The 22,831-nt window shown below is 54.5% G+C and overlaps 1 protein-coding gene across 5 annotated transcripts in view; it reads right to left on the reverse strand.

Moving 5' to 3' along the window:
- Positions 1 to 462: 462 nt before the first annotated feature.
- The window catches only part of NACC2 (NACC family member 2), a 77,833-nt gene continuing 55,464 nt past the window's right edge, over positions 463 to 22,831 (reverse strand). For all 5 annotated transcript variants that reach the window (XM_070455260.1, XM_070455264.1, XM_070455261.1 and 2 more), the window contains 4 exons: positions 5,187 to 5,351; positions 3,004 to 3,109; positions 2,610 to 2,707; positions 463 to 1,135 (listed from right to left, as the gene is read on the reverse strand). In XM_070455260.1, the coding sequence (XP_070311361.1) occupies positions 630 to 1,135; positions 2,610 to 2,707; positions 3,004 to 3,109; positions 5,187 to 5,351 (875 nt within the window). In that variant the 3' untranslated portion in view covers positions 463 to 629. The remainder of the gene's footprint in view (positions 1,136 to 2,609; positions 2,708 to 3,003; positions 3,110 to 5,186; positions 5,352 to 22,831) is intronic.

Consider the following 22,831-nt stretch of genomic DNA (forward strand, 5'->3'; position numbering starts at 1 on the left):
CCCACCGCCGAGCCGTCACCGCCGCCCTTGCACACGCTCACACACACACACACACACACGCTCTGCACACACACCCACACCCCACACGCACGGCGGACCTGGCAGGCCTGACCCCCGAGTCTCAGGAAGAAGGTAAAACTAGGATTTGGCCCCTGGGGGCCCAGCCCTGGCCCGTGGCCCCGGAGGGGTGGCGGGGGGGGTCCCCATCCCCAGGGGTGAGGACCCCAAAGCACGTGTTCCCACCCCACAGGCCCCCGGCCTCATCCCGGGCAGGGGGAGCGGGGAGGGGGGAGGCCAGCAGAGCCAGGCACCAGGGCCTGGGGCCTCTCGCCCCCTCCCCACGCCGCGGAGGGGGAGCTGCAACTTGGAGACTAACCTCTCGAATATCAAAAAGGAGCCTCTGGGACCTATCTCGCAACTAGGTCGCCAGTGGCCTAATCGTTTTACAGTATAACGAATGCATTTGTTTCCTTCATAAATTTTAAATACAAGCAGAATAAAAATCACATTTTTCTCAGGCAACAGTAGCAGTTCAGTAGGTAAGTGGCTTGATCACATTTGTCTGTATTAGTAACGCATGCAAGCAGCTTCCGTACCCGCCTGGGCGCCGGTCCGCCAGGGGCGCCTCCCTACAAGGGCCCCGCGTACGGGCCTTCCGGTCTCCTCCCCGGGGCCGGCGTGGCGGGCCGGCTGCTGCTGGCGCTGCCCTGCTCGAAGGGCTGCGGGGGGCTCTGGCCGTCGGCGGGCAGCGGCTCGGGCGCGGCCACCTCCTGGATGACCGAGCCGGCCCCGTCGGCCTCCTCCCCGGCCTCGAAGGCCGGGTTGGCGGAGGCGGCCAGGTCGACGTTCACGGCGTCAGTTCTCAGGGCCACGATGGCGGCAGCCTCGCCCCGCCTCTCAGCATAGATGCGCTGCTCGAACACCTGTGCGGCGGCGGGCGGGAACTCAGGGTCCAGGGGCGCGCTGGCTGCCGAGGAACCCATGACCGTGCGGTACATCTCCACGCCCTCAGGCAGCATGGACTTGATCTTGGGCAGCCAGCGCTTGCGCACGCGGCGGGCGTTGGTGCACATGTCCGCAGCAATGACATTCATCTCACTCTCCTTGAAGCTGGGGGCGAAGTTCTGACAGTACACTGCAAGGACAGGGCGGGCGGTGGGCGTGAGTGGCCACCCACCCGCAGGAACCCCAGGACCCCGCCTCTGCCTCCCCAGGGGCCGGAGGCCTGAGACCCGCCTTGCATGAGAAGGGGGTGGGGGTGCGGTGCTCTGGGCTGGAGCCGCCACTCTGGGGCCATTGGAGGGGGGTCTCCTCTACCCTGCGTCCCTCCGGCAAAGGAGGCCACGTGGCCACTCAGGCCTCTCCTGGGGCAGTTTAAACACCAGCGGTCAGTCACCATTCTCCCTGTTGGAGGCCCCGTCCCACTCCTCTGGGGCAAGCATTCAGGGGAGGGGCGGTCAGGGCACATGGGATCCCCCGCTGTGGCTCCAGCAGGGGCACAGAGGGCCTGTGGGGGGGTGTGCTCTGGCCCCCTCCTGCCCACTGGTTGGCTGCGTGGCCCTGGGCAGGGCCCCGTCTCTGGACCTCACTTTCCCACTCTGTCCCACCCACCATGTGCCCTTGGTGGGAGAAGTCTGATAGCATCCCCGCCCGGGGCAGTGGGAACCAGGGCAGGGTCTGGGTGCCCGCCCCAGGGTGAGGCTGGGTGGGTGGGTGGGGAGTCTCTCTGGGCCTGAGATGGACTGAAGGGCCAGCAAGGAGTGATAAGGGGGCTGGCTCATGCCTGCCTTCAGCCCAGCCTGTAGCAGCGGCATCATGTTTGACAATGATGACCCGCCCTCTCCTCTCTGCTCCAGAAGCCAGGAGACCCAGCTCTCCACAAACAGCAGGGAACTCGGAGGGCGGTCTCCCAGAGTGAGCCCCCCGCCACTGTGAGCCCCGCTGTGGGGTGGGCCAGCCCCACCCCACCTGCCTCCTCTCAGAGCCCTGCCAGCACCGCACACTCCGGGATGCAATTACCGGCTACAAAGGCCCCTCTTTGCTCTAAACAGAATTAGCCTCACGGGAGAGATTCTTTTAAGCAAGAAAACTAAGACAGTGTTTCAGGAAGACGGGCTTGGCTGGTCTGGCCTGGAACAGGCATGGGTGGCTTCTTCCTTGTCCCGGAGCAGGGGTGGGTGGGTAGGTGGGTGGGGTGTTTCGGGGGGTTGCCGGGGGGGGGGGGGGGGCGGCGGTCTGCCACTGAGATGGACCCAATTCCACCCCCACGCACCCAAGAGCGGGAGGCAGAAGCAGGCCGAGCAGATGGCAAAGGCTCAAAATAACCCCCAAATGTAAATAAGGGGTTTTGTTCAAAAAGGAAAATTAGATCTATTTCACATATTAAAATAGTTTCGCAGCTGAATTCATCACGCTTGGAAACCTACCAAGAACGTTCACACCTCGAGCCCGGGCTCCCGCGAGCTGTTCTTTTCTCCCCGTCGACCCCACGGCCGGCTCCCTCCGGGAGAAGCCGCCTTTCCCAGGCTGAGATCCAGGGGTCTGGCGGCTCCTGGAGGTGCTCCCCAGCCCCACCAGTCCCTCCAGAGACCCCCCAGCCCTCCTCTTACGTTTCACAGCGTTCAGGACACGGCTGTCCAGCGGCTTGCGGCTCGGGTCGCTGGTGGATGAACGGATGCCTGTGCCACAGCTGTTGGCCAGCGTGTTCCTGACGGAGGGGCGGGCAGGGAGGCAGCATGAGGCGGCAGCAGGAGGGGATGCCCGCCCGCCCCACCCATGGCCTGCTGCTTATTTTCCCGGGGGGTCAGGGTGAGGAGCAGGCCCTCACCCCCCATGACGCACAGCCAGCATGCTTCTTTACATGCGGGGGGGGCGAGCGGTCCACAAGCCCTCCCCAGGCCCCGGGCTGACACTGGCATGGAGCTGGGTAGGTGCAGGCCCTACACGCACAGCCTCGCCTAGAGGGGATGAGGCTTCTGTGCCCGCCGGCCGGCGGGGACCTACCTGTCGAAGAAGGTGGCGAGGAGGCGGCGCAGCAGAACCTTGTGCTTCACCCCTGCGCACAGGTGGCAGTTCATGAGCTGCCCACGCGTGATGTAGACGCCGGAGCCTGCGGCCGTCGGACACAGAGACACAGAGAGGCCCTCAAGCCCAGGCTCAGGGCTGCTGGGCCCGGGGCAGGCGGACCGCAGGCGGGGGGGGAGGCAGGGGCAGGTGAGGCCTGCCCGACACTGACAGCACCCCTCCTCCAGGCCTGCGACCCCAGGACGCTCCAGGCCGTCCTTGCTCCCTCGGGGGCCCTGTCACCAGGAGGAGGCCACCTTGGTCAGATGCTTCCAAGGGGCGGTCCCCAAACTGCCTTGCGGCCCTCGGGGGAGCGGCCCTGGGTGTGGGTTTGGGTAAACCCCTGTCTTGCCTCTCGGGGGCGGGAGGTGGGCTCATGGAGCTCAGGGAGGGGCTGCCTGGCCGAGCGTAGGAGCAGGACCGTGCACCCTGCAGTGCTGTGGGCCCCGCTCGGGCCGCCGGGCCCCGGTTCACCCCAGATGGTTCACCCTGATGATGCCCGTGGAGAAAGGAGCTCAGGCCAGAGGCACTGTCCCCAGCTGGGAGCCGCGGGTGTGAAGAACGCGGAAGGGCAGGGAAGCACTGGGCCTGGGGGGCGGGGAGCCTCCAGGGCCTCTTTGGGCCTTTTGTCTACCATCTGACTTTTTGCAGAGCACGTACTGAAGCAGGAATAAGGCAGTGCTCCCTTCGGCAGGGGGCAGAGCAGAGGCGCGAGGACACCCCGTGAAGACGTGACACGCCAGCTTGGGGGGGTGGGGGCCTCCCCTGGCTTCCTGCTTGGTCCCCACTACGAGCCAGGTCTCCATGGACGCCCGCAGCCACGGGGCCAAGAAGCATGTGGCTGATGCTGGATGCAGACCTCCATCAGGCGCCCCGGCCAACACATACCGAGTGTCCCCAAGGGCCTCACCCCGCCAAGGTCTGCAGAGCCTCAAACCCAACAGCGAGATGGGTCATCCTGACCCACATGAGCTGGACAGCCGCCTTGTGGTGGGGAGATGTGTAAAGGGGGTTCTAGCAGGAGGCTTGGGGCTGGGGTAGGACCCAACCAGGGAAGGTGGACAGCCCGCACCCCTCCCCAGCTCAAACAGGCCTCCCTGGGGACCATGCCCACCCCCAGGGCTCTGAGAAATCTGCCCACCCTCAGAATCCATCCCAGTCCAATGCTGACACTCCTGGAACTCAGGAGCTGGGCCCTGCTTGGAACTGTTAACAGCCAGCATCGGGGCAGGGTGCGGGGGGTATGGCCAGGGGCATCCTCACCCCACCCAGGCCCGCCCAGACCAGCCAACACCGCCTGGAGACTCTCCTGTTGGCTAAAAATGTCAGGCAGCCCGCTGAGGCGTGGTTCGGGCAGCGAGGAGGTCTCGGGCATAAAAACCCCACGAAGCTGCCTGGGAGCGGCAGCAGGGATGCTGGACAGGAGTGGGGGCCCAGTGGCCCATCAGTTCTCATCTCGCTGCTGGACAGCCTTAAACATCTGCAAGGAAGGATGTCCCTGGCTGTCCCACGGTTAGGACTCTGTGCTCTCACTGCCCGGGGCCGGGTTCAGTCCCTGGTCAGGAAACTAAGATCCCGCAAGCCTTGCGGCTTGGCCGGGGTATGGGGAAAATAATCTACAAGGAGCTGTGAGGCCCAGTGAATTCCAACACTGAGAAGATAAATATTTCCAACAGGCACCAGTCCTAATGGGCTTTGGACCCCAGTGTGTTGTTGGTTTTTACAGAAGAAGTCAGTCCATCTAGGAGCCACTGTGTGGAAGCTGGCAACACTGCCCCTCGATCGTGGCATCTGGACACTCGGGGGAGCTGGGGGGGGCCGGCAAACTGTACAAGACTTGGTTTTAGCCACGACCTAAATTAAAACACAATTGTGATTGCGGGCCCTGCCAGTCAGAAGCTCGACCAGTCCAGGGGATTCAATTAAAATGCTAAATTAATTCAATTGAATAACTCCTCTTCGTGACACATTCTTCTAAAAGGAAATTAAGAGGAAATTTAAGATGTTCTTTTTTTTTTTTTTTTTGGACTGATCGGTGATGAGTAACATCGTTCACAGCTCCGAAGAAAAAACGAAAGGGGAAGGCCTCTGCACACAACAGACCGGGCGGGGCGGGGCCTCACCTGCCACCAGCTCCAGCTTCTCGCCAGGGTCCCCCTCGGAGTAGAGCTTGGGGTGGCAGCGGTACCCGATCTGGCTGATGAGGCTGGCGGGCAGGGCCACCAGGTCGCGGCGGATCAGGACGCAGGAGCGGCTCTCCAGTGGCACCGGCTCCGGCTTCTCTTGCACTGCGGACACAGAACCCGCCCGGTCAGGGCCAGTCCAGCTGAGCCCCCGGGGCCACGGCCGGGAAGATCGCCCCTTCTCCACCCAGGCCAGCGTGAGGTCTGCCCCGCGCTCGCCCTCCCTGCCCACCAGCCGCTGCCCCTGCGGGGAGAACCCGAGAGAGCAGACAGGGCAGATTGGGTGCCGCCCAGCCCGGCCCAGGAGGCTCCCCGGGCGGGGGGTGTGTGTCCACCAGGCCTCAGAGGACAGCCTGTTAGAGGTGGAGCGGCCGCCTCTGCTGAGGGAGTGAGGCTCAGGGAGGGGACAGACTTCGTCCCGTCAACCCCCCACCCGGCCGCTCCTCACAGCAGCCCCTGCCACAGGGCGGGGAGGGGGGACACAGCCCCTCTGCAAGTGGGCGCTGCGCCCTCTATTCCTGGCCAAGAGTGGCTCCATCAATACCACCCAGCAGTGAAGCCGGGGGGTGGCAGAGTCGGGCAGGGCAGACACCGTGTCTCCAGGGCTGGCTCCACGTCTCTGAGCCTTCAGGGAATGTTCCTGACAGATCACCACTCGGGGGGCACTCAGGAACCCCCAAACGTGCCAGAAGTGCAGCTGTGATGGGGCGGCAGGCGTGGGGGAGGCCCTCCAATGCCCCCCTGCCCGAACCCCACCCTGAGCACACGCACGCCCCGCCCCTACGCCAGGCCAGCCTCCCAACCACCCCCCCCCCCCCCAGCCCTGCAGGGTCTCCTGAGGCCTGGGTGGGCATTCCCTCTGGTGCTCAGGATGGAGGGCGGGTCCTTCAGGCACTTGCTGGGCACCCAGCACACCCCTGTGCCTCACCAGGTGTTGGGAGGCTGAGGAGGGTGCCGAGGGCCTGCCCCTGCCCACAGGAGGGTGAGGGCAGAGGCTGCATGCAGGACCCCGCCATGGCCAGGACCTGTCCTCCCTGCCAGGCTCCATGCCCCAGCACCCTTCAAGCGGGCCCCTGGTTCTTGCCCCCTGCCTGCCCCCCTCTCCCCCATGTCCCCATTCTCCCCAATGCCCCCGCCCCATTTTCCTGCTTGGCACCAATTCCCCCTTGCAGCACTGCGTGCCCGGGCCTCTCAGCAGGGTCAGCAAGAGGCCTGCACCCAGCAAGCCTCCACCCAGACCTGCAGACCCCCACCCCGGTTCACGCTCACACCCGGTCATCAGTCTAGCCCTCTTCACCCTGCAGCCCGCACTCAGGGCTGCCCCGGCCAGACAGAGGGCAGGGCCAGTGCCTGCCTCGCCTGTGTCCCCAGCACACGGGTGCCCCCGGTCACTCCTGGGAGGGCCACTGCCCCGGCAGCTGTGTGGGTGAGAACCCCAGCTGGCCGAGCAGCATGGCCTGCAGGGGAGCCCCTCACCCACCCGGCACGTGGCACCCAGGCAACGTCTGCAGGCTGGATAGGGCCCCAGGCCGCTCCGATGGGCACCGGGTGGGTCTCCCCTGCTGAGAGCAATGGCTCTCGTCAGCAGCCTTGATGAGCCCTGGGCAGGGCAGAAGGGCACGGCTTGTCAGACCCACCAGGGCTTGGACAGCGGGGGGTGGGGGGTCGCAGACGTTAGGGGGCGAGGCTAGGCGCTCTCCTCATGCAGGGCAGGGGCTCAGGGGCAGAGTCCGTTGGGGAGGCGCCACGGCCACTCCAGAGGGTCAGAGGCAGCCCCTCGGGCTGGCCAGTGCCCTGGCCTCTGCACTGACACCCCCCTGGGGTCACAGGGCAATTCAGCAGTGACATGTGAGCCTGGGGTGGGGGAGACCAGGTGGGGCTGGGAGAAGGACCTGGAAGCCACACGGGGGCTGCCGTAAACGGGCTTCGGGAGGGGTGGTGGCAAGGAAGGGTTGCGGCCCCAGAGCTGGAGCAGGCGAGTGTGCATTAGCCCCAGGTTATCTCTGCACCAAGCTCCCGTGGGGGAAGGGTCAGGGCGACCCAAGCCCTGGGGAACCAGCATTCTGCAAACCACAGGGCGAGTCCCACAGGGTAAGGCGGGACGGTCAGTCCCATCCCTGAGGATGGGTTGGGGACCCACTTGCTGCTCTTGCTGCCTCACCCAGGGTCTGGGATCACTCACTCTGGAGTCACCCCCAATTCCCAGCAGGGGGCCCCCACCCCCCCGCCCCTACAGAGCTCAGCTCTTCCTAGGGAGGCACCTGCCAACGTGCACAGGGTGAGCGTGGTAGCCGGTGCCTTCGGCCCGGAAGGGGCCAACTCCGGGGTGAAGGAGGGAGTCTCCCAGGAGCTCAGATCAGGGCAGAAGTCAGAAGGGTTGCCGCTCTGGGGCTTGGGCAGCATCTCCCACCTGGCATGTTTGGGGAATGCTGGGCGGGGGGTGTGTGGGGGGCAGAATGGCAGAGAGCCGTCAGAATCTTCCAAACCCGGAATTACTCAGGGGCTCGGGGAGCACAGGAAAAACAACCCGGATGATATTTTAAAACATAATTACCCAGCCCGCCCCCCCCAACCCCAGCCCGCTGTGATTACGCTCACAGACTCGGAGCAGAGCACCAACGCTGGTGCCGTGGCATTTACATAAAGAGCGCTCGCCAGCAGAAATAATCCCATCCACAACCCTCGGCCTCGATGTTTCTCCAAACAGCAGAAGTTGTTTGTGCTCCGCACGCTCCCCCCTACCCCAGCCCAGCTCCCGAGAGCCAGAGGCTGTCAGATCCAGAACAACCAAAAGAGTCTCTTCTATTTCTGCTCTGCCACGTGCCGGATACTGCGCCAGCTAAAAATACCCCCCTGAGCGGCGGCGCATCTGGAAAGGTGCTTCGATCTCTCCACACGCCCCCCGGCCCCAGAACGCCCTCTGCCAGGTCGGAGCTGGGCCTCCAGCAGCCTCCGTCCTGGGAGGGGGGTGCCGAGTCACAGAGAGGCTCCGGGAGCCCAGGAGAGCCTGTGCACCGGGCTTTGGTGACGGGGCCCCTCGAGCACCCTGGTGGCCTTTGGCAGGTCACACAGTGCCTGGTGGCAAGGGTGGTGGGAGACCCCTCAGTGGGCTGTGCGCAGGGGTCACACCCAGGCCCCCCCCTGCGCCGGGGTGGGGGGAACTTGCCAGCCTCCTGCTGCCCCAAGACCCAGGCAGCCGCCTGCAGCATCAGCGGCCCCGTTTATACCCCTTTATGATGCTGGTTTCTAGGGTCATGAGCTCCAAATATTCAGGCCCTGTGAAATCTGGAGAGAAGCATGTGAAAGCAATCAGCCGCTGACACGGGGAGGTGAGCGTCCGCCCTGCACGAGGGTGGGTGAGTCATGGTCGTAAAGGTCCCGATGGAAGGACCTGGAACAGAAGCTCGCCTGGGCAAACGGGCCTCAGAGAACACCAGGGTGTCCACGGGGCGGGCGGTGGGCCCTGCGGGGGGAAGAGGGGTCCCCGCAGAGCCTTCAAGACTCCACTGCCCACCTGCCCAGGACATGGCCTGAACCCAAACGGGGGAGAGACGTCACGCGAGCGACGTGACACGGATGGACACAGCCTGCATGCTGCCCTCGCGTGAGGCCCTGGGCTGGGGGAAGGAAGGGGTGAGTGTCCAGTGGGGACAGAGCGTCGACTTGGGAAGAAGACGGCAGTGACGGTTACACACATTAAAAGTGGATCTAACAGTAAAGCTTCTCTCAGCTGCACTCTGCCACAATAAAGACACTTTTTCAAAGGAATGAATGGAAGGAGGGAAACTGGGAGCGTCATGCTGCCCTCAGCCCCAAACATCCTCAGTCTCCTAAGGGTCACGGGCAGGGAATCTGAAGAACGTGCTGGACCCTCTGCAAGGGCAACACATATCAAGACGCCCGCCCACAGGATGCCATCCTGTCCAGGAGGCTCAGAGGGGCCCTGTTCTCGTCCCCAGGGGCAGGCGTGTACGGGGCATCACCATCGGGGCCTCACCAATGCCGTGACCACCGGCAGGCGCCCAGGCCACCCCGATCCAGCCACTGGGGGCCCTACTGAGGTGGGGCAGGGCAGGGAGGGGGCAGAGAAGGTGATGCCCGCTCCACAAAAGTGTGTGCCATTTGTTCAGATGGCAGAAGAAGAAACTGAGCCCCTAGTCCTTCATGATACAGAAAAATATAACCGAAAACCAAACAGAAAGAAGAACACGGCCCCACATGACCCGATGCTGATGGTGACCAAGCCTGCCAGACACAGCGCACGGCCCAGAGACAGACCCACGCAAGTGAGCTCAGCCAATCCCTGACAAAGGTGCACCGGGGCCCAGCGCAGGAGGTGACAGGCTCCCAACAAGGGTCACGCACGAGTCACACACAGCAGAAGCCAGGCCGAACACCCACAAGCCCAACCAGCGCCTTGTGTGAAGATGAACCCAAGTGGGTTGCAGACCTGAATGTAAACACAAACCTACAAAACTTTCAGCAGCAAATCTGTGATCTTGAGTTTAACTAAAAACCTAGACAGAACCCCAAAAGCACAATCACTAAAAGAAATTAAATAAGAAACTAAACATCGTCACAATGAAAAAAAAAACTTGTCTACAAAAGATGACCAAGGAAAGATCGGCATGGCCAGGCAAACCATGTGCCTGACAGAGGAAAACCCCAGGGAAGACACGGGAAACTCAACCGGAGGAAACGAACAATCCAACTTTAAAAACGGGCAGAAGAGCTGGACAGATATGTGAGCAGAGAACACACAGACAGCAAATTAGCACAAGAAAACACGCTCATCACAAGCCCTTAGAAAAATGGAAATTAAAGCCATGCTGAGACAGCACTCCTCGAGGTTAGGACAGCTTGGTGGGACCCAAACACAGCACGCCCAGCGAGGACCCAGGGCCCCTGGAACACTCACGCACCCACCCGCCCGGCTGCCAGAACAAGACCGCACAGGCCGCTGGGAACCACGCGGCCATTTGCTACAAAGTTAAATGTGTGCCGTGCCGAGCCAGCCCTCCACTTCCAGGTGTTTATCCAGGAGAAGAGAGAGAGATGAGGGCCGGACGCCAAGAAGCCTGTGCAGAAATGCGCACACAGCTCTGTCCACAGACGCCCCCAACTGGCAACACCCAACATCCCACATCAGCGGAAGGGGCAGCCGGGGAGCCGTCCACACGACGGGTCACGAGGAGGCACAGATTGTTGATGCACAGTTTGGATGGATCCCAGGTTCGCTGCGCCCAGTGGAGGAGCACTGTCCAGGGTTATCTCCGGGGCAGTCACGCGGAGGACACGACCAAAGACACAGCCAGCACCCGGGGGGACACACAAGAGGGGCCGCCAGGGCGTGGGGTGGGCGAGTCCTGGGGCCCTGCAGGCTGCTGACGGAGCTCCTCTGGGTGGTGGACGCTCAGGTCACACCACCTGGTGCCCAGGAGGCCGCCAGCCCCCTCTGCTTAGCTCCAGGTGGCTTCCACTCACGGCAAACACACCACAGGTGGGCCATCTGGCTCGTCCCTGCAGCTGCCAGCTCGGTGCCAACCAGACCTGCAGTTTTGAAAGGGCCACACTCATGATGGACATCCGTGCACTAGACACTCCCCTGTCAGCCTCCCAGGAACGGGGCAGGTGGGCCTCCTGCAGATGCGGTCGGACCTGGGCAGGCAGGACGGGTGAGCATCTGCAGTCACCGTCCCGTCTTTACGTGCCTCCTACGTAACCATGACGCACCACAGACAGTAAGGTGCATCTCGTTTCTTGGATTTAAAATGTCGGGGCGGGAGGATGCATCTAAGAACCAGTGCAATTTGGCACATGGGGTAAAAAAAAAACAGCAAAAGTCTGGCAAGGAAGAAAAACAAAGGTGGAAACAGAAATTCGAGGCCAAGGCTGGGGAGGACCTATGTGCAAACCCTGGCGACCAGACCCCCGGAAGCTGGGTCACAAAGAGACATGTGGGTCTCGGGGGCCCTGCACTCGGGAAGTTCCGGGCTCTGCTGCTGGGAAGACTTGGGCATTGGAAAGGCCTGTCCCTGGACGGTGCCCCAGCCAGGCCCTGGCGACGGCCCCTCTGGGACAGCTGGGAACCCTGACACTCCTCTGAGCAGCTCCACACCCTGCTTGGCCCGACCCACTCAGACCCGGGTTCTGTTTGTTGTTTCTGTCTCCTGTGTCTGAGTCTGGCCCTGGGAGACGCCACTGGTCCCGTCTGGCCTCCCACCCCGCAGAGAGAGCCCAGCAGCTTCTCCCATCGCCACTCTGACCGCGTGCCTCTTCTGTTCCCCATCCTTCCATGCAGTGCTGACCTAGAGACACGCGCAGGCCCACTGCCCGCCCATGGGCACCAGGCCGACTGTGGACGCTGCTGGGGGCCAGAGTGGGAGGCGAGGGGCCGTGGGGGTGGGTGGCTTCCACTGCTGATGGTTCTGTGCTCTAAGAGGGTGAGCACATGGACTTCCCCGGTGGTCCAGTGGCTCCCAAAGCTGGGGGCCCCGGTTCGATCCCCGATTGGGAACTCAGATTCCGCATGCCCCACGGCACGGCCAAGAAAAAGGACACCGGAGGAAGCTGTCTGGTAGAGATGGTCATACTAAGTAAGTCAGACGAGGACAGATATCAGATGACATCATTTATATGCGGAATCTTAAAAAACCACACAAACGGACTTACTGACTCACAGACACAGAAAACAAACGTATGGTTACCATAGGGGAAGGGAGGGGGAGGGAGAAATTAGGCATTTGGGATTAACATATATACGGTTCTACATGTAGAACAGATAAACAACAGGGACCTACTACATAGGAGGGGGAAGGCTACTCAGTATTCTGCAATAAGCTAAAGTGGGAAAAGAATTTGAAAAAGAATAGACACCCACATGTTGTTAACTGAATCACACAGCCACATACCTGAAACTAACACAACGCTACAAATCGGACGGAGGACAGTGGCTTCCCCCGAGGGGTGGGGTGGGGGCGACTGCTGGGAGCAGCAAGTCCAAGGAGAAAGGCCAGCAGCTGGGGACCGGGCAGACAGACAGACAGAGGGGTCGAGAGCCCACACAGACTTCGGGGGCCCGCAGCTGGACACAGCTTCCCAAGTTCTCTTCGATGTATCCGCCAACCGCCAAGTAGCACGCATGCAGGACCAGAGGCAGAAAAGCTATTGCCAAGAAACGGAAAAACAACTTGAGTCAGGAATGTGGTGTCCCACGTGTGAGCTAGACAAGCATCGGATCTGAGGGCCTGCGAAGGAGGCGATGCTCGGGGGAACACCAAGGACTTCACCAAGACCCGGGAACAGCCAGGGCCCACGAACAGGGCGACCCGGAGCGCCCCGCCTGACTTACTCCAGGAGGTCACGTCACTTCCTGACAGACCCGAGGGTCTCTCGCAAAGGCCTCTAAAGACAGGTCCCAGACCCTCTGAGGAGCAGCTCTGCTTAGCGCTTCCAAAATGTATTCACGCATCGTGAAGAGTTCAATAAAAAATCACCAGGGAGACTTCACGGTGGTCCAGTGGTTAATATCCCGCCTGCCAATGCAGGGAACACAGGTTCAATCCCTGATCCGAGAAGATCCCACACGCTGCGGAGCCACAACTACTGAAGCCCCTGAGAAGCCACTGCCAGGAGAAGCCTGCTTGCTGCAACTAGAGAAAGCCCATGAGTGGCGACAAAGACCCAGCGCAGTCAAAAATGAATGGTTAACGAAAAACTCACAGTCTACTAAAAGACATTAGATCGGACCCACAGGCGATCTGTAACAGAAAACAGGCAGATGCTGTCTCTCAAATAACCTCTTCATTTGTGCAAGGAATGTACAAGATGGAGAATTTCACCAGAAAACTAGAATCGGTAAAAAGAATCAAATGCTAGAAAGATGATTGGTTCAGGAGTAAATTAAACAGAGCAGATGAGAAGATTGGTGAACTGGAAAATAATTCAATCCAAAACATCCAGAGGGAAGCTGCAGAAGGAAAAAGAAACAGGAAAGTCGTGAAACAGAACAAAGGTTACCTGGAATTCGCAGGACGTGGTGAATGCATGACACTCGTGTCCTGGGAGCCCCGGGAGGAGGGTGGGTGCACATGGGCAGCTATCCTGACCGAGAATTGACATGAAGTCACGTGAAGACAGTGACCCCAGGGACTTCCCTGGGGGTCCAGGGCTTGACTTCACCCTCCAGGGCAGGCAGCGGGGGTTTGATCCCCGGCAGGGGAGCTAGGATCTCACATGCCTCACAGTCAGAAAACCAAAACACAGAACTGAAGCACTGTTGTAACAAATTCAACAAAGACTTTAAAAATGGTCCACGTTAAAAAAGCAATAGAAAACTGATCCCAGACAGAGGGTAACACAGGAAGACATGGAAAAACTAAATGTGCAGATAAGTATAAACACAGGTATTTAAAACAACAATGGCAAAAGGGTGCAGCTAAAAACATGCAAACACTCCCACCCCCACCCAGCAAGACAGAGGGACATAAAGGAGGCTAAAGTCATGGAGGTCTTGGCAAGCAGTGGAGGGGGCGGTCCTTGAAGCAAGGCTGTGAGTCAAGATGACCTCCAACCCGTAAGAGACCAGCTGTTGTTTATTTGCTAAGTTGCGCCTCTCTTTGTGACCCCATGGACTGCAATTTGTCTGCTAGTCTCTAAGGACTTTCCAGATGTTCAGTTCAGTTCAGTTCAGTTCAGTTGCTCAGTTGTGTCTGACCATGGACTGCAGCACGCCAGGCCTCCCTGTCCATCACCAGCTCCCGGAGCTCACTCAAACTCAGGTCCATCGAGTCAGTGATGCCATCCAACCATCCCATCCTCTGTCGTCTCCTTTTCTTTCTGCCCTCAATCTTTCCCAGCATCAGGGTCTTTTCCAGTGTCAGTTCTTCACATCAGGTGGCCAAAGTATTGGAGCTTCAGCTTCAGCATCAGCCCTTCCAAAGAATATTCAGGACTGATTTCCTCTAGGATTGACTGGTTTGATCTCCTTGTACTCCAAGGGACTCTCAAGAGTTTTCTCTAATACCACAGTTCAAAAGCTTCACTTCTTCAGCACTCAGATTTCTTTATGGTTCAACTCTGATATCCATACATGACTACTGGAAAAACCATAGCTTTGATCACAGACCTTTGTCAACAAAGTTATGTCTCTGACTTTTAATATGCTGTCTAGGTTGGTCACAGCTTTTCTTCCAAGGAACAAACATCTTTTAATTTCATGGCTGCAGTCACCATCTTCAGTGATTCTGGAGCCCAAGAAAAGAAAGTCTTACTGTTTCCATTGTTTCCCCATCTATTTGCCACGAAGTGATGGCATTTTCCAGGTGGCTCAGCGGTAAAGAACTCGCCTGCCAATGCAGGACATGCGGCAGGAGCTCTGGGTTGAATCTCAGGGTTGGGAAGGTCCTCTGAAGGAGGAAATGGCAACCACTCCAGTATTCTTGCCTGGAGAATCCCAAGAACAGAGGAGCCTGGCAGGCTACAGTTCATAGGGTTGCAAAGAGTCGGACACGACTGAGCACGCATGCGTGGACTGCAGCCCACTAGACTCCTCCGTCCATGGGGATTCTACAGGCAGGATACTGGAGTAGGTAGTCATTTTCTTCTCCCGGGGATCTGCCCAACCCAGGGATCTTACCTCTGTTTCCTGCGTTGGCAGGTGGATTCTTTACACCAAGCCACCAGGGAAGCCCTAAAGAGACCAGCAGGTAAATTTAAAACAGGCACAGAAAAGCAAATAAACAGACTAAAGTGCTTGATTAACCTGAAAGAAAGAGGAAAAGTGTAGACACCACAGTAAGTCAGGGGAGAAAAGGTAGATGAAACCCCCAAATACCAGCAGTTCATGAAATGTAGGTGGATTAAACACTCCAATGAAGAATAGTTAAAGACTGTGTAAAAAACAAACAAACAAAAAAACCCAGGAGAAAATCTTACACAAAAGGACAAAGAGGGTCTGAAAGCAAAAGGTTGGAGACAAGATGCAGCAGGTGAACATCAAAGAGAAGGGTGCCAGGGCAGCTCTGCTGATGTAAGACCACGCAGACTTCAAAGCAAGGGACCTTCCTGGTGCTGTGGGATATTTCCAAGAAGACCAGCTCGCCAAGAAGATAAAACAAGCCAGCGACAAGACAGAACAGGGGCCCAGACCACAGCTTCACAATAACTGGCAGAGCTGAAATGGAGAAATGGCGCATCTACTGTATACCTGGAGATGTGAACATCCCCTCTGGGGAGCCAACCAGTGCAAGGAGAGAACAACCAATCAGAAAGCGCAGGCAAGATTCGCTGTCGTTATCGGTGCAGTTCACCAGGCTGAAGAACGCAGTTTTTTCCAGTGCGTGTGGAACATGTTCTGGGGTACAGAGGGAGTCTCAGAGATGCCACAGCAATGGAGGGCTTGGAGGAGACTCTGACCACGGGAAATAATAAATCAGAAGTTACAACCAAAGGATGACCAGAAATCCACAGCAGGTGTGAAATTTTAAACCCACATAACACCCTTAGATAACCCAAGGGTCAAGGGAAAAAAATCACGAAAGCACTGGGAATTATTTTTAACGGAATAATAATGGAAATAACGACATATCAAAATGTGTTGGGTAGAATGAAGCCATGATGAGCAGGAAATGAATAGTCCCGAGTGTGTATATTTTAAAAGGCTGAGAAATCAACTGACCACAAAAACTAGGGAAAGAATAGCAGGTTAACTCAGAGAAAGTAGAAATAAACTGAAATTAAATATATATATATATTTAATTTGAAATTAATAATATATAAAACATACATATATAAATTAAAAATTTATGTATGTGTATATACATACATATATATATATATATATATATATATATATATATATAAAGCACAGTTGACCCTAATACAATTTGAGGGTTGGGGCACCCACCCCCCTGAGCAGTTGAAAATCTACATAGAACTTTTGTCTCCCCCAAAACCTAACTACTAATAATTTACTGTTGACCAAAAGCCTTACATATGTAGTCAGTTCACACAGATTTTGTATGTTATATATATTTATACTGTATTCTTAAAGTCAGCTAAAGAAAAGAAAATGTTATTAACAAGATCATAAGGAAGAGAATATATTTACAGCACCGGGCTGTATTTACTGATGTCCTTACGTTTACACTGTTTCCAAGGTGAATCACCTGTCAGTACCCACATTAATAATGTCCTATTTGGGCTCCAAAATCACTGCAGATGGTGACTGCAGCCATGAAATTAAAAGACGCTTACTCCTTGGAAGGAAAGTTATGACCAACCTAGACAGCATATTAAAAAGCAGAGACATTACTTTGCCAACGAAAGTCTGTCTAGTCAAGGCTAAGATTTTTCCAGTGGTCATGTATGGATGTGAGAGTTGGACTGTGGAGAAAGCTGAGAGCCGAAGAATTGATGCTTCTGAACTGGGTGTTGGAGAAGACTCTTGAGAGTCCCTTGGACTGCAAGGAGGTCCAACCTGTCCATCCTAAAGCAGATCAGTCCTGAACATTAATTGGAAGGACTGATGCTGAAGCTGAAACTCCAATACTTTGGCCACCTGATGCAAAGAGTTGACTCATTTGAAAAGACCTGGATGCTGAGAGGGATTGGGGGCAGGAGGAGAAGGGGACGACAGAGGATGAGATGGCTGGATGGCATCACTGACTCGATGGACATGTGTTGGAGTAAACTCCGGGAGTTTGTGATGGACGGGGAGGCCTGGCGTGCTGCGATTCATGGGGTCGAAAAGAGTCGGACACGACTGAGCGACTGAACTGAACTGATATGACATGAAGCACTGTAGGTATTAACATGTCAGTGGTACTAGACATCAAAAAAGGAAAGATAGTATGGAAAAGAAATGCATATTTATTTACAAGTACTGCATTTATTGGAAAAAAAACTATATATAACTGGACCCATGCAGTTTGAAGGTCAACCATATACATAAGAGAAAAAGCCAAAAGTTGGCTCTTCGAGAAGACTAGTACGTTGGAACTTTCCTGAAGATCCAGGGGTTACCTTCCCATGCAGGGGGTACAGGTCTGACCCCTGCTTGAGGAACAAGATCCCACATGCCTTGGGGCCAAACAACCAAGACATAAAACAGTAGCAGTACTGTAACAAGTTCAATAAAGACTTTTAAAAATGATTCACCTAAGTTTTTTTTACAATGACTAATACGTTGGAAAATCTCCAGTAAGCCTAAATGAAGGATATGAGGTGAAAAGACCCTAATTAACAATATTAAATGTTACTGTCGTATGAACATGACACAGCAGATTCTATAGAACAGAGGTTGGCAGACTTTTACTGTAAAAGGTCAGAGGGTCAGTCTTTTAGGCTACATTCTGTTGCATATCCTTCTTTGTTTTCCCCTTTTTTCCTTTTAAACTTCTCTTTGAAAATATAAACAGTATCCTTTGTGTGGGGGCGGTACCTACACTGGCCAGGGGGCAGAACTGTCTCTGTCACAGTTTGCCACTTTCTTCCACAAACATTAGGAAAATTTTAAGAGGATATTAGTAGTAGATTCATGCCAATAAATTTGAAAATTAGATGAGGCCCATAAGCTTCTAGAGGAACATAACCAACACTGATGCAAAAAGAGACAGATCTGAACCGGGACCTAATAAACATGAATCTGAAAAACACCACCTTGCAAACAACTCTTGGCGTGCATGGCTTCACCCGTGCATTACTTCAAACATTTAAGAAGGAAGTCAGCTAATCTTATACAGACTCTGCCGGGTCATTTTATAAAAGGGGCGGGGGTGATTCTCAATTCAGTTTACGAGGCCAGATAATTCTGCCAGCAAAAAGGGAAACATGACCTTAAAGGAAAATTAGAGGGCCCCCTCTCTTGTCCCTATGGTACAAAAATCCTAAAGGAAATATGAGCCCATATGCAAAGCATGGGCTGGGCCCACGTGGCTGGCGATCCAGGCACTGGGTCCAAACTCTTGCCTCCTCCGAGGCGGGTCTGAGGAACGTGTGCTGGCATCTGGGCTTCTCAGGGGGCTCAGCTGGTACAAAAATCCGCCTGCGATGTAGGAGACGGGGGTTTAGTCCCTGGGTCAGGAAGAGCCCCTGGAGGAGGGCATGGCAACCCACTTCAGGATTCCTGCCTGGAGAATCCCATGGACAGAGGAGACTGGAGGGCTATGGTTCATGGAGTCACACAGTCTCAAGGAACTGAGCAACAACCCCCCGCCCCACACGCGCGCGCGCGCACACACACACACACACACACACACACACACACATCAGCAGCCACCCCCCCACACATACGTGCACAGCCCCACACACCCACCCACCCACACCCACACACACCCACACACACCAGCAGCCACCCACCCACACACACCCACCCACGCGTGCACAACCCCCACACACACATGCACCCACCCACCTACCCACACACACATGCACACACACACCCCCCTACACACACATGCACCCACCCACACACCCACACCCACCTACCCACACACCCACACCCACATGCACACACACCCCCCCACACACACACGTGCGCACACCCCCCCACACATGCACCCACCCACACACCGACACCCACATGCACACACACCCACCCACACACACGCGCGCGCACACCCCCCACACACGTGCACACATACCCAGACACCAGCACCCACACACCCCCCCATACACGTGCACACACCCCACACACACACACACCAGCACCCACACCCCACACACACACACCCACCCACCCACCCAAACACACACACACACACACCCCCACACACCCCCCCACACCCACACCCCCCCCCCCACAGTCTGTGCTGTGTGTGGGTGCAGGGTGTGCATTTAACAGGATTCCCAGTGCTCCAGGCTGGAGCTCTGGACAACTGTAGGGGCAGGGGGCACCCCCTACAGAGCCAGGGCTCCACGCTCAGAGTCTGGCTGGAGTGGGGTGGCTCCCTCGACTTAGCAGCTGCTGGACACTGGCATCTCACCTGTCTCTCCCACCTGTGGCCTCCTTCTAGGAGATGAACATTGAGGAGGGTGTCCCAGCTCCGGAGAACCTCCCACAAAAGGGCAAAAATACCAGGCACTTGAATCCAGGGGTAATGAAAAAGGATCACAAGGTCGAGCTTATTCCAGGAACACAAGGTCTTTTAATATTCAAAAAGCAAGTTATAACATTAACAAAGCAGAAGAGGAAAACCATATGACCATTTCAATATTTAAAGAAAAGGCTTTTTTAATCTTTTTTTTTGGTGTGTGGCCATGCTGCACAGCATGTGGGATCTTAGTTCCTGGACCAGGAATTGAACCTGCATCCCCTGCAGCGGAAGCACAGAGTCTCAATCACTGGGCCAGCAGGGAATTCTGAAAAAGCTTTTGTTCAAATGTAACACTTATTTATGAAAAAAAAAAAAAAAAAAAACTCTTAACCTAGGAAAGAAAACTTCCTTCATCTGATAAAGTGTATCACACACACACAAAAGCCTTGAGCAAATATCCTACTTAAAGATGAAATATTGATAGCTTCTCCAGAGTTTGGAAAGGAGACAAGAATGAATGAGAAACCCTGGCCAGTACAGTCAGGCAAGAAAGAAAATTAAAAGGGGAAGAACAGGAATAAAGAAATAAAGTGGTCATTTTTAGCAGATGACATGACTGTACACAGAGAAAATCCAAAAGAATCTGCAAGCAAACTGTTAGAATAAATAAGTGAATTTAGCTAGGTGGCCAGATTTTTTTTTTTTTAAAACCAATTTGTTTCTACATACTAGTAACAAATAATGAAAAAAGAGAGAGAGAGAGAGACTTAAATATCATATGGATTAAGACCCCCAAAAATGAATTTCTAGGAATAAATCTAACGAAAGAAGGACTGAGAAACTACAAAATATTCCCAAGAAAAATGGAAAAAGATGTAGATAAATGGAGGGACACACCCAATCTTGTAGACAGCAGTTCACCTTAGACTAATCCAGGGGGTCAATGAAATCCACCAGCTTCCAAGAGGAATTGTGTGACATTTGACGAACTGGTCCTGAAAGGATAAAAAAATGCAAAAAAGAGCGAAAGCAAGGCAGCAGTAAGGAACAAAACCCTGGAAGATTTACACTATGTAGAAACCAGGAGACTGGGGACTGGCAGAGACAGATGGAACAGACCCAAGCGCAGAGGGAATTCGTACATTTTACAGACATCTGGGGTCAATACAGGGGAAGTGTCGCATTGGCCCGGAAAAGGTGGTCTTCTCAATAGAAAGTGGCAGATCGGCTAGAAAGTCATATGAGAAAAAAGTAAATCTTTAGTCCCATATTACCCACATTAAAAAAAAAAAAAACAATTCCAGATATACTACAATGTTGAGACAACTCATTAAGCATGGACAGTTGATTATACAGCAGTGCTGTGTCAAAACTGAATTTCCTGAGTTTTGAACACTGTGTTGTATTTATGCAAGAGCATATCTCCTGGATAAACAATGCTCAGTATTTTGGAGTAAAAGAGCATAGGATCTTCAACTGTTCTGAAATAGTTCAGAAAAAAAATGAACAGAACCATACACAAAAAGTGAAACATGAACAGTATGAAAAGGCAAAAAGATACGACACTGAAAGATGAACTCCCCAGGCTCGTAGGTGCCCAATATGCTACTGGAGATCAGTGGAGAAATAACTCCAGAAAGAATGAAGAGACGGAGCCAAAGCAAAAACAACGCCCAGTTGTGGATGTGATGGTGATGGAAGCAAGGTCCGATGCTGTAAACAGCAATACTGCATAGGAACCTGATGTTAAATCCATGAATCAAGGCAAACTGGAAGTGGTCAAACAGGAGATGGCAGGAGTGAACATTGACATTTTAGGAATCAGTGAGCTAAAATGGACTGGAACGGGGGAACTGAACTCAGATGACACTATATCTACTGCAGTGGGCAAGACTCCCCCAGAAGACATGGAGTTGCCACCAGAGTCCACAAGAGAGTCCAAGATGCAGGACTTGGTGCAGCCTCAAGAACGACAGAACGATCTCCGTGCGTTTCCAAGGCGAACCACCCAATAATCACAGTAGACCACGTCTATGCCCCAACCACTAACACTGAAGCAGCTCAAGTTGAACAGTTCTATGATGACCTACAGAACCTTCTGGAACTAACACCAAAAAAAAAATGTCCTTTTCATCACAGGGGACTGGAATGCAAAAGGAGGAAGTCAAGAGGTACCTATAATAACAGGCGAGTTTGGCCTTGGAGTACAGAATGAAGTAGGTCAAAGGCTAAGAGAGTTTTGCCAAGAGAACGCACTGGTCATAGCAAACACCCTCTTCCAACAACACAAGAAACAACTCTACACATGGACATCACCAGATGGGCAACACTGAAGTCAGATTGATTATATTCTTTGCAGCCAAAGATGGAGAAGTTCTACACAGTCAGCGAAAACAAGACCAGGAGCTGAGGCTCAGATCACGAACTTCTTATTGCCAAAGGCAGACTTAAATTGAAGAAAGTAGGGAAAACCACTAGACCATTCAGGTATGACCTAAATTAAATCCCTTACAATTATACAACGGAAGTGACAAATAGAGTCAAGGGATTAGATCTGATAGAGAGAGTGCCTGAAGAACTATGGATAGAAGTTCGTGACATTGTACAGGAGGCAGGGATCAAGACCATCCCCAAGAAAAAGAAATGCAAAATGGTTGTCTGAGGAGGCCTTACAAATAGTCGACAAAAGAAGAGAAGCTAAAGACAAAGTAGAAAAGGAAAGATACCCATCTGAATGCAGAGTTCCAAAGAATAGCAAAGACAGATAAGAAAGCCTTCCTCAGTGATCAATGTGAAGAAATAGAGGAAACAATAGAATGGGAAAGACTAGAGACCTCTTAAAGAAAATTAGAGATACCAAGGGAACATTCCATGCAAAGATGGGCACAATAAAGGACAGAAATGGTATGCACCTAACAGAAGCAAAAGTTATTAAGAAGAGGTGACAAGAAAACACAGAAGAACTGTACAAAAAAGATCTTCATGACCCAGATAATCACGATGGTGTGATCACTCACCTAGAGCCAGACATCCTGGAATGCAAAGTCAAGTGGGCCTTAGGAAGCATCACTACAAACAAAGCTCATGGAGGTGATAGAATTCTAGTTGTTATTTCAAACCCTAAAAGATGATGCTGTGAAAGTGCTGCACTCAATATGTCAGCAATTCGGAAAACTCAGCAGTGGCCACAGGACTGGAAAAGGTCAGTTTTCACTGCAATCCCAAAGAATGCTCAAACCACTGAACAACTGCACTCAGTTCAGTTCAGTCGCTCAGTTGTATCTGACTCTGTGACCCCATGGACCGCAGCATGCCAGGCCTCCCTGTCAATCACCAACTCCTGGAGTATCTCACACGCTAGAAAAGTAATGCTGAAAATTCTCCAAGCAAGGCTTCAAGAATTTCCAGATGTTCAAACTAGATTTAGAAAAGGCATAAGAAAAAAAAAAAGAAAAGGCAGAAGAACCAGAGATCAAATTGCCAATATCCATTGGATCATAGAAAAAGCAAGAGAATTCCAGAAAAACATCTACTTCTGCTTTAATAACT

The sequence above is a fragment of the Odocoileus virginianus genome, chromosome 2 (assembly GCF_023699985.2).
Source record: "Odocoileus virginianus isolate 20LAN1187 ecotype Illinois chromosome 2, Ovbor_1.2, whole genome shotgun sequence".
Classification (NCBI taxonomy): domain Eukaryota; kingdom Metazoa; phylum Chordata; class Mammalia; order Artiodactyla; family Cervidae; genus Odocoileus; species Odocoileus virginianus.